The sequence below is a fragment of the Sebastes fasciatus genome, chromosome 14 (assembly GCF_043250625.1).
Source record: "Sebastes fasciatus isolate fSebFas1 chromosome 14, fSebFas1.pri, whole genome shotgun sequence".
NCBI classification, from domain to species: domain Eukaryota; kingdom Metazoa; phylum Chordata; class Actinopteri; order Perciformes; family Sebastidae; genus Sebastes; species Sebastes fasciatus.
The window spans coordinates 3527819-3540067 of NC_133808.1; the positions used below are offsets into that span (position 1 = coordinate 3527819).

General features: G+C 41.3%; 1 protein-coding gene across 1 annotated transcript in view; it reads right to left on the reverse strand.

The window, feature by feature from the left end:
- Positions 1–569: 569 nt before the first annotated feature.
- Positions 570–12249, reverse strand: part of ramp1 (receptor activity modifying protein 1) — an 86404-nt gene continuing 74724 nt past the window's right edge. The window contains exon 3 of the mRNA XM_074658204.1: positions 570–3378. Within this exon, the coding sequence (XP_074514305.1) occupies positions 3123–3378 (256 nt within the window). The 3' untranslated portion in view covers positions 570–3122. The remainder of the gene's footprint in view (positions 3379–12249) is intronic.

Here is a 12249-nt window from a genome sequence, read left to right on the forward strand (position 1 = left end):
CCCTAAAAAGATTTGAGGACTTTAAGAGGACAAGTTCGCCCTTTCATCTAATAAGAATCAATTAAGAACAAGCCTTGTGCTCTAATTGACTTCTGATCTTAAATTACTTCTGGTTTGTGATTCGCGCTAACTTGCCCTCTGAGAGCTCATGATATAATGACATATGACAATTGCACGTTCATATACTCTTTCTCTCCTGGCAACACTGCTGTTCCCCAATGCATCTACTTCCCCTTTGTATGTGACAAAGGGGAAGGTGATAAGACTTAATTCCTATATATGCTGATAATTCCTCAGGTCACAAAGCTTTGTGACATACTGTAGAAACAGGAGGCCTTTGTTATCTTCACGCTTCACTAAATATAGTTTTGCCTTTCTCTTGTTCTTCACACTTCAGCAAATGACACGGGTGCTTGAACCCGGTGTATTCATTATGACCCAGTGTTGTGCACTAAGCCACGCATAAATTATTGCAGGATTCATCATTCATATTTAACATGTAGTAACCAAAAGGCCTTTTGTACCATCCCTCTTAACTCGTGAGAAACATTAAGTTCCAATCCCCAGAGTACGAGACACATTACGTTTTATTAATCTTTTCTTCATGATCACAGATTTTAAAAATTCATTAGAAGTCCCTCCAACAGAAAATTGGACGTTTCATAGCAAACATTGCCCTCTGTTTTCCAAGAGCTTTTGGCACGAAGTACAAAGTAAGATCATGTTGGGGGAAGTGTGGGTGTGCTTTCGAGTGTGTTTTGCTGACAGGCGTGTTACAGGTCAATGAATTTATAAAGGAAAGAGAGCATTCAAAAATATCAATGAGGAAACGGTTCACAAAGCACACTCTTCCACACTGGGAGATCATAAATCAATAGAAACCTAAGGTCTGTGATACACAAACTGTGCTTTAGGCAATGTTCAGCAGAGATGCGTTGGCTAATCCGTTGCTTTATGTTCTCTCTGTAGTTTGATTTGTGATTTTTTCCACAGTGACTTTTCTACTATTTGTTCTGTTTTTCATTCTTGCAACATTTTCGCAGAACTGCCAAAAATTGGATGCAATCAATATGGTAATTATTGTGATACTGTCTTCATGGTAACCGACATGGATAACAGAGGTGTTTGAGGGAGCAAAATCAGAACGAATGTGAGAATTTTTGGTTAATTAACTGTCTGCGATCCCCAAACTTCTGTTCTCCCGTGTATGTTGGCCTTCAAAGTCTTTACTCTCAGCCGCTTCCACCTGTGTGTCTGCTGGCATTTCTTCATTTTAGTTTCCTTGGTGATGGAGGTTGGAAGCTGCAGAACACGACATCATCACAGCCACGTCCAAATTGGGGCCTCGACCCCCCGCGTAGTGACCGCCCTCTATTGTGCCGTGCCGTCTTTCACCTGCACATCTGCCGATCTTTAGTATGTGACATCATTATCTCCTGCATTTTCCCAGCTGGTTCAGTTGGCATTACGCTATGGAGACATGTCTTCGTTTCCCACTCAGAGGAGAGATTGAGCTGCAGGTATATGCCAAGAGATTGAGGACATGAGGCCAGGGTGTCTGATATGAGCAGAGGAAAGGAACACTAAAAACAGACAGATTCTACTCCCACTATAGCTTGACAGTGTGACCATAAACCGTATGCATGACTGAGAGTATATAAACTCGGAAAAAAAAATTGAAATTATTGTTTGGTGGATTATTTCTCTGTTGTTACAATGCTAATTGGCATTGTATTTTACATGGTTGGAAAGCCTGTTTATTTACCTTCACAAAAATTTGCCAAAATGCTCTGCCAATGCTAAACAGTGTATTCTCCTGTTGGTATTGACTCTTGTTTTGAGTTGTTTGGTGGATTGGATGATTGAACTCTCTATCAGTAACAAGGAACAAACAAGACATATTGGCTATTTTACAATTTATTCATTTAATACACCGTCAGGAGCCTCAGTAGTGGTGGAAGATCCATGTTGCAGCCACAACAGCCTGGTACCTCCTCCTCGTGCTGGTCACCAACCGGGTCACATGTTGCTGTGGGATGGCGTTCCATTCCTCAACCAGGATTCGTTGCAGGTCAGCCAGCGTGACAAATTTTTCTTGGGAGCTACCCACATAATCAGCTGTGCTGCTCATCCCACAAATGCATGATCCTTACAAGTTGGACATCATTGTGAAGGTAAATAAACAGGCTTTCCAACGATGTAAAATACAATGCCAATTAGCATTGTTAACAACAGAGAAATAATCCACCAAACACAAGTTTCCAATCTTTTTTTTCTGAGTTTATTTCAAATATAATACACGTCTGTTAAAATCTTTGTATGACATGGAAACACAAAATTTGCATTTGAGAGTAATTCATTTAGTGTACTATGGTTTGCTGTTGTGTTTGATTGTGTTACAAAGACATTCTGACAATCCACTGACAGATACATCTCATATCATACATATAGTATTATTTATATTTACAGTATATGTATATACACATAAAATCGGATATACCTGGGTTCCCTAACAGATGTCGAAGTAACTGTCCTTTTCGCAGTCTAGCAATAGTGTAAAGCAGGCCTGCTGGGAAAGTTCTGCACTGTGTTTCATTCCTGTGTTGCTGTAATAGCTAACAGTTATTTTCACGGTCTCCAAAAATATTTGTGAAATTCCCGTATGAATTGTAGCATTACCACCACATTCCAAAAAAAAAATTTAAGCTGTTTCTCTCAAGAAAGTTATTTTTTGTATTTACAGTCTTATTCCACCAGTCACTATCCTGGTCCTGGTCAGATTCAGGTGCACAGTTCAGCAACTCTTTGCTCTGTAAACCAGATAAATGGTTTCAATCCATGTCAGACTATTGGTGTAAAAATAGCTGGGAGCTGCAAAGGCTTCATATTGGTGTCAGTGCAATCAAGCATCACTGAAGTAGGATCTGTTTTTTATCTTGTCCAGCTCCTCTTCCAGGTCCATAATAAAGTGATTCTGGTCCAATTGAAACCCTTTACCCAAACACTAACACCCAGAAAAAAAGAGATCCTTTGGTCACTGAGGGTGAATATGATGCAACCTTGGGGACAAAAAGTACCTCTTGTCTTGAGTTTTGTGAGCCCGGCCCCCCTCCTGCCCTTCACTACACCATCCCCTCACTGCGTTTGCTCCTCCACACCACCAGGGCCGTCATGAGGAGGGTGACCATGATGGGCACCACAATGAAGGGACCCAGGATGCGATTGGGTGGGTCCTTGAGGAGCCGTCCGGACAGCGAGCAGTCGTGGAAGTAGTGCTTGTGGACTCGGATGAAGAACTCGTCCACCAGCCTGTTGGGCCAGAAGCATTCCATCTTCAGCGCCACCAGGAACGTGCAGTTTGTCAGCTCGCCGTAGAGTCTGCATGTCGGTGACACAAAAGAAGAGGATAAACAGTTAAAACAGTGAAGATCAACTGACCGTTTGCCAACCCCCCACTCCCTTTTGTTACTGTTGTCATGCCTGTCCAACTCTTCGTTCTCACACGGCACATATGCAGGTACCACTTGAAATTCTCGGTACTTTTTGAAACAACGGGTCCTTGATTTCAGATTCTCATTTATTGCCAGTGACCGCTGATTTCGCCAACTGAATGACAGCTATTCCTGGCAGATATTATCACCTAAAGCTATCTAGCTAATGAAGCTAACGGCTCCATGAGAAAATTCTGCCACTGGATGACTTTTTAATATTGGCCCCCGTAAGTAAGATATGGAAAAATGAAAAGACTGACTGTTATTTTGGTCAAACATGCTCCTGCTTAACTTACAGACTTGTTCATATTTTCATAGGGAATATTTTCACATTTAAAGGCCGTGTAAAGGGAATTCAGAGTTTTGTTTCTAAACACATTATAAATGTTGGAAAATAATAACTGGAAACATGATGCAAACGCTGTGAACATTGTAGTACTGGATTGTGGACTTATAGACCGTTAAACTGTTTTTTTGCCAGTTTTGTGGCTGAAATCATGGCTCGATGACGCAGTGGAATCATCCTTAACATAACCCCACCCGTCTTCACAAACCTGGTTTCTTAAAGCCAAAATAGAAACCAGGAATGTCGTTGAAGGTTATGTCGGCTAGCTCAGTCAGTAGAGCATGTGACTCATGTTGACAGGATCGCGTAAAGCTTCGCAGCCACGAGCCACCCTCGCCCCGAGCCTTTCCAAGCCGACCGAACGCCTCGGAGAGGAGATCTGCAAGGGGATCCTCCCACACCAAGCGGCCGTCCCTAACCCGCTGAGTTAAATCCCCCGGGGGACTGCGCGACGAGGGCCGTTACTGGCAGACCGTCCACTGGCTGATCCTCGATCAGAAGGACTCAGACCCCATTTCCCCACTCCGCCCATCAGACAGCGATTCGGCGCTGAGCTTTTTTCTGTCTTTGCTCGCCGCTACTGAGGAATCCTGACAGGCTGCACCTTCCCCGCTTGTGGGTGTGGTTTCAGCCATGGATGTATTAAGAGAGGTTTCAGGTTTCAGCGCCTTCAGCGACACGCCCCCAGCGTCTCAGAGCAGAGAATACTGATGATTTTTCCATGATTTTGAGAGCTAATTTTATATACTTGGTGATTTTTATAATCTTTCAAATTTGGCTGGGTGGTTAGAACACATTTTTCTGTGGTGTGACAAACCCAGAATGCATATTTATTTTTGCTTTACACGGACTTTAACGCTAGAGAAAAGGCTTTTAGAATGAAGACTATCCCATGTGTTTGAAAAAAAGTAAGACTATCTTGGTTAAAGTCAATGCTGATTGGGGTTGCTGGTACAGATGAGACTGATCAGATCTAATATCGGTGTAGGGTTCCCTCCGGCCGTGTTACGACTGCAAAGAAGCTAGTTAGCTATGCTAGCATCTTTAGCACGGAGGTCGAGTGGCTGCTTCAAGCAGGAGATAAACATGATAAAACATTAATAAACATTACTACCGTTTGTATTTTCGCTGCAACGGTCCTCCGGCTTTCAACCGGGCAGACACGGCCGGCCTGCCGTTTGTTTTATTGGAGTCTTTCGGCCCTCTAAACAGATGATGATTGACTCGCGGTGCTCTCAATAAACCATTTAACATTTAGGCTACTTCTAGCGGATGTACCAATATTCCAGTTGATGTCTTTGCATGATAACCACAGCAACCTCTCACCACTTCCTCTATTCAGTATCCTAAGTATACTAAGAGTGCTCTGGCGTCGCCTTTTATTACCTGATCAAAATTAATTTGTGTGTATAAAAAAATCTGGTCACACCTTGCACTATTTTCTCACAAAGCGGAATCAGGAAGCAGTCATGCACATTTTTGTTTTGAACTTATTTGATAGTGTGGACATTTATTTCTCAGTTTTTGCACTTTTGTTTCAAATATTCATTTTGAAAACCTTAATTATCTTATTACTTTTAAACTTGTAAATGTGTATCGAAATCTACTAGTGGTTCGTTATTGCTGTGCACTTGATTTGTTTAAGTTTTTCAAAATATTTAAGGAGTTGCCATAGCAATTTGCACTCCCATCCTACTTAACGTACAGTTCAAATAAATTGCTTTGGAATACATTAGCTCTGATATTGGAATTATATTGGTATCAGCAGATATCCAATTTCAGGTATCGGAACTGGAAAAAAAGTCGATCAGCTCATCTCTAGTTGCTGGAGTATGTATTTCTCCAAATCCAATAAAGATAATAAAGCTACTTATATGCTAAAACTTGGGCTTAAGCTGGTTTTAGTAAGCTAGTTACCAAAACATGTCAACATTTACTGCTCACGGCAGAGCAAATAAACACGGTTTGATCCATTCCTTACATTTTTTTTTCTTTGTTTTTTGGTTTCGGAAAGGCTAAGCAGAGACAACGCCCTCCGAAGTCTGCAAGTGTTGAGTAACTCTCTTACTACAGACCCATTTGCACCGCTTGCATGCGAAGAAAGCCAAAGTTGACAGGCCTGCCATGCCTAGAAACTGTTGTAGCTATGATTGGACTATTTTGGTGGAGGGGTTTAGTGAACGGTCAACAACAACATTCACTGTACTAAGATAAGAGATAAGATAAGATAAGATATTCCTTTATTAGTCCCGCAGTGGGGAAATCTGCAGTGTACAGCAGCAAAGGGGATAGTGCAAAAAACAAGATGCATCAGCTAACACAGTGTTACAAAATATGAACCATTTTAAATAGAAGGAAGTATAAAAATAGGAGCTGTATATACAGTATTGACAATAAACAGACTATTAACAAAATTGCACAAGTGGAAAATGATATTGCAAAGTGAGAATGAAATGAAATTCCGCCTGAAAATATCAGGTTATTGTCAGTGTTTGGTGTGTAAGTGTAAGTGGTCTACTGGGAGCAGTGCTGGTTGTGGTCTACTGGGAGCAGTACTGGTTGTGGAGTCTGACAGCTGCAGAAAGGAAGGACCTACGATAGCGCTCCTTCACACACTAACAACTCTTGCTGATTTTGTTTGTATAACAATATGAGTATTTTTTTTTTTTTTTAAATCTTCTATAAGATAAATCAGCAACAGAATTACAAATCCTTGGGATGGATTGATGACCTAAAAGACAAATGAATTGAGGACTGGATGCAGGACTTGCATTTAGATAAAGAAACAAAAAAACAAAAAAACTTTGTCAAACCAATCAAGATAAATGTCTGAGAACATTTTTGCAATGATTCAAATATGTCTGGTGATTTGCTCACTGATGGCTATTTTGCCAGATGGAAAAATAACCAGAGCCGGAGCTTTGTTGGCAAGATTGAGAATGGCATTATCATCCAGGACTAGACCATAGACGATATAAAAAGTGGACGTAGTCACCGTGACGTCACCCATTGGTTTGTAGACTACGGTTTTTAAGCCTCGAGTTCGGCATTTTGGCCTTCACCATCTTGGTTTTTTAACTTTTAACTTTCATGAACTGAAAACACACTGTGAAAGGGTTGGAGTTGTAGGACGCAATACATCTTAAAATACACAGCACATTGTATTCTCAATTAAAGAAAACATTTCTACAACAACGAAGGACTTAAGTGTGACATTTGAAATAGTATTTTGATAAAATAAGACGTGTTACTAGGAGCTGGGGTATGAGAAGACTCTTGTACCAGATTGTCCAGGTGGCTCAGATGCAAAACACTTGTCCTTCACCGTTAGAGACACTCTGGAAAAAAAACATTTAGAGGGAGGGGTGACACTCATAGTCTATTGTTTAGACCTAGTGTGTGTGTGTGTGTGTGTGTGTGTGTGTGTGTGTGTGTGTGCGTGCGTGCGTGCGTGTGTGTGTGTGTGTGTTGCTTGCAATGGTGAGTTGATCTTCACCATAATTGAGGTAATGGCCCATGATTATGACTGAGCACACAGAGGACACTGTAACTGCACAAATTAAGGTCGTAACACATACAGGCCTACTATAGCATATAAGGCTCAGACATTCACACTTACACAAGTCACACACATACGCACACTTGCCGAGTGACAGTTGATTGACTAATGGAGCGACGCCTGCAAGCTAGTTCAGGCAGTTCACTCTAGCTGCACTGCAACATACACATGTGACCTGCCTCACTCAATACCATAAACCAAACGCACCCTCCCAATTAGGTAGTCTATTTAAGCTGCAAAATTCCCCGTCTCTCCCTTTGCCTCTTCAATGTGCTGCTGCCTCTTTCAGCCCCAACACCACCCCAGCATCCACCTGCAGGCTCTGTCGGTGTGAAATATGTTTATTCATCACTCTCAATATCTCATGTACTGTAATCATATCTGCAGGGAGTGATGAGGTCGTAGTCCGAACCCCAAACTCTTAACAATGTTCTGCTGTTGAAATAAACATTTCAAACGTGAGTTGTCTGACTGAAATGTCCATTAATGGCATTGACACATGGCTGCACCCCCGACTGTTTTCTAGTACTCACAATGTGTGGCTAATTGTTTTTACAGATTTTATCAGAAAAATACCCATATTATTATTAAGGGGGCCAATAGGTTTAAGATGATTTTCACGTGGATTTTTATGTCCCCACATATTCAAAGAACCACTGTAATGCCGGGATCAGACTACACCATATTTTTGTCTTTGACGATGGTCACCATGTCAGATCTAAAGATCACAGCTCCATAAACTCTTGCAGTGTCTTGGTCGGGAGACTGGCAAGATGTATGCTAAGTATGACCGCGACCAATCATGGCACGTCGTATTCCACGATCATGCGCGAGTTCAGACGTCATCGGGGAGGCGGTTGAAGTAACTGTCGATCATGGCGACAGAAGCGTTGTGTGTGATGCTGGCGGTATTGTGTTGCGAAAAGAAAAAGAAAAAATAGAAAAAACGGACGTGGATGCGCTCCTGGGTGCCACAGAGAGGACGGTACGGGCTGTCCATACTTCAGTCAGTTTGGTTGTCCCACCTGACAGAAACAAAATCGGCATCCTTCCTCCTTTTCTCCATGTTTGTTTATTACCAAGTGACCTGACTGCGACTGCGCGCTGGAGAGAGCACCTGATTGGTCAATGCAAAGGAACACGTCGTTGGAGATGTCACACTAGATGTGTCAAGACGGAAAATTCTGACAGGCTAGACTTTTCCTTTGGGTGTCGTGGGGCGTCCCAGATGTGGCGTCGGTTGTCGTGTACTATGACACACTACACGAGATAAGAGGACCGATTTTCGCACAAGACGCTCATTTATCATTCCCGATCCCCTACGACGGCCGTGTCGGGCTATAATCCAACTGATATCGTGTAGTCTGAACTGGGCATAAGGGATGTATGTTGAGTGCAACTCATAAATAGGGAGAAAAATTATGATTATGCGCCTATTATCACTCCCACTACGTAATGAACTAAAACAGTAACTGGTTAAACTAAAATTTGTTTGAGCTGCAGATGTTATTTTTAACTTCATAATCAGACATTTTACTTACTGATCTTCTAAAGTTGCAATGATATATTCTTGGCCACTAGGGGCCTGAAAAACTCCAAATATAAAACCCTGATATACAGTAATATCACATTTATAAAACTGTTTTGGCTACGTAGCAAGAAAACAGTTGCTTACTTACATACCTAGCAGATTCGGAGCAACATTAGCATTCATTTGGAATTGTGTTTCTGGTCACCTGAGTAATTTAAGTCAAATATTCACTCTCCTTTTAGCTCTGTTTTGGTCTCCCCCAATTCCTGAGGCAAATACAGTGGAAACTGCTTATACGGATCAAAAAGCTTGGGAGAGAATCACTCTTATACATGTGCTGTTTAAAAAATTCACTTATAGTAATCAAGTGGTCCGCATACAGTGTTCAGTTTGGGTCTTTTTATACGACATGGAAAAATATGTTAAACCTTTGGTAGTTCTATATATGCCACAGTATGTATTTTTTACTTTACTCCCGTGACACTTTGCCTCGCGGTAACCCGTCTGCGTTCCAGCTGGCTACCTGAGGCTGGTGCTGCGTGCACATTGTAATCATGGAGGGAAAAAGTCATTTTCTTTGAATGAAACGAGATGCAGCAGAGAACCATTTCATTACTTTATATTCATGTAAAAAAATATACAAATGTCAATTAGATGGTAATGAGAAATAAAGGAAAAGAACAGAAATTTGGTCATAATAATCAACCGCTTAAGTTGGTGATCAATTTGACCCGGACAGACGTGATCACTATCGGTGGTTTCCACTGTTCAGCCACAAAATGCTCCACTATGTTCACCAACTAATCGCTAGCTCTGATTGCCTGCACATTTGGTGCTGGGCAGGTAGCGTACGGTGGAAACAGGGGGTAATGAGAGCAGTGAGAGTGAATCAAAATGCAATGCAATATATTTAATATCCAAACATTGTCTCTATGCCCTGCCAGTCCTCTCTGATCTGCACAGCTCAGATGTAATATGTTTGTTTAATATTCTAACAGCTTTTGATGATGCATCCCAACACGGAGTCTTTCTTTGTGGAAGTTTTTGTAAATGTAAACAGCTCAGGGCTGGTTGGCATGGGACCAGCGCTGCAGAGCACTGTGGTTGCTTCGGGTGGCGACTTCACTCCTTCTGGTTGTGTACTTCCTTCCTCTGCATTTTCCTTGAAGTTTTAAAAATCATTCATGGAGTCGAAAAAAAGAATTGTGGTCCCGCTGCCGCTCTAATGAACGCTGAGGTTTCCGGGGATGTTCATGAGTCACCGACTGAAAGAAGTCAAAGCAAAGTCAGGGCAGGGGCGGTGTACCCAAAGAGATGTAGTCGGTTACTAGTTCACCTCATGTAGCTAAGGTTAGATTAAACCTGGTGTGAAGCTATTACGAGAGAGAGAGAGAGAGAGAGAGAGAGGGAGAGTGTGTATGTGTGTGTTGAATGTAGTCGTCTATGTCATTTGTATTCGTAACTATTTCATTTTAATCATCCAATCTCATTACACAGAGTACAGAGTGAATCTGCCTGCGTGGCAGTTTTACGCCGTACTGGTTACTCTAATGTCATTTTTTGAAGAGAGGTCATATGCAGAAGTTTCAGCTCTATCTTAACTCGGCAGCCCAACTGGGAAAAATATTTGCATGCTATGTTGCTGTATGTTGCATTCGTCAGAGTGATGTAGTATAACAAGTGATGTGCAGAGCAAATGACGTAGTATATCGACTGACCGTTAAAGAGAGTTACGTGGTTTAACAAGCAAGAAAGTCCATCGAGGGTGGGTGGGAGGTAGATGTCGTGTATGGGTCAAACAAACACAGGACTCTGTTGCGTTGCGCTGTTTCTTTACGTTGTTGCATTACGTTGTTGCATTACATTGTTGCGTTACGTTGTTGTGTTACGTTGTTGTGTTACGTTGTTGCGTTACGTTGTTGCGTTACGTTTTGTTGTTACCTTCTGTTGTTACCTTGTGTTGTTACCTTCTGTTGTTATGTTGTATGGTTACGTTGTGTTGCTACATTGCATCGTTACGTTACGTTGTTTTATTAGTATTGTTGCCTAAACCTAACCAATTGGTTTACAACGTCAACCACGTGGCATTGGTAGTTACGTTTGTTATAGTTTTTACGTTGCATTTTACGTTACGTTGTTACATTACATTGTTACATTACATCGTTACCTTACATTGTTACATTACATTGTTACATTATGTTATGTTATGCTTTGCTATGTTATGTTACGCTATGCTATGTTGTTTCGTTAAGTTGTTTCATTGCGTTGTTTCGTTATGTTATTTTGTTACATTGTTTTATTACGTGGTTGCATTACATGGTTGCGTTCTGTTGTTGTTTTACGTTGTTGTTTTTATCTTGTTGCGTTACGTTCTGTTGTTAAGTTGTGTGGTTACATTGTATTGTTACATTATTATTTTAACATTATCTTATTATTATTGTTGCCTAAACCTAACCAATTGCTTCACATCGTCAACCGTGTGGCATTGTGTATTTTTTCAAGCGTGATACAAGGCTGATATGAAATGTATGTCTGAAAGGTATTTTTGGTTCAGAAACGTTGCCATTCAACGTATTCTGTGGTTTGGGGTAATGTATAATGCCAACATTTTTTTTTGCTGACTGGTTTTGAACTTGGCATTTGTGCTGTGACCAAGACAGTCAGTAGTCAGTAATGTCTTTTTAACTATTCACCCACTATGGTATTACCCAACACTATCTCTCTGTGAAGCCACAGGGTAAGAGTGTGTGTCTGAGTATTTTTCAGGTGGCAGGATCGTGCTTGTATGTATATATTGCCCATTATGTATTTATACATTTTCTTCCAATTAATGAGAAAGAAAGACAGGCAGGGGTGAGACACAGAAACAAAAATGAGGCAGTCAGGAGGAGTGTGTAAAATTGAATTCCCATCTTATTCCTTTCTTCTTAGCATTTCTGTCTTTCAAGCTGGCATCCGGAGCTTATCTCCATTCTAGCATTAATCGCCAAGACCAATAGTATGATCTGGCTTTAATTGGATAATGAAGGAGTGCAACTTGAGGATTCGAAGCTTCAGTGGTATTTGTACTGAGACGTAGAGCTGACGGCCTCTTTTACAGTGTCATACAAATTTCGAACGAAACAGGTTTCAGTCAGCTCAGTGATGGAGAATCAATCTCTGTGGGAATCAATAACTGCAGAGTGGCAACAGGGTTACTGCTGGCTGCTGTAGGTACAGTGACTTTCCAGATGTGCAGAGTTACAGAAATTAATTTAAATGGTCCAATTTGAAAGATTTGAGACTGTAGCCTTGTGATTACACAACTGGGCTTAAAGTTACA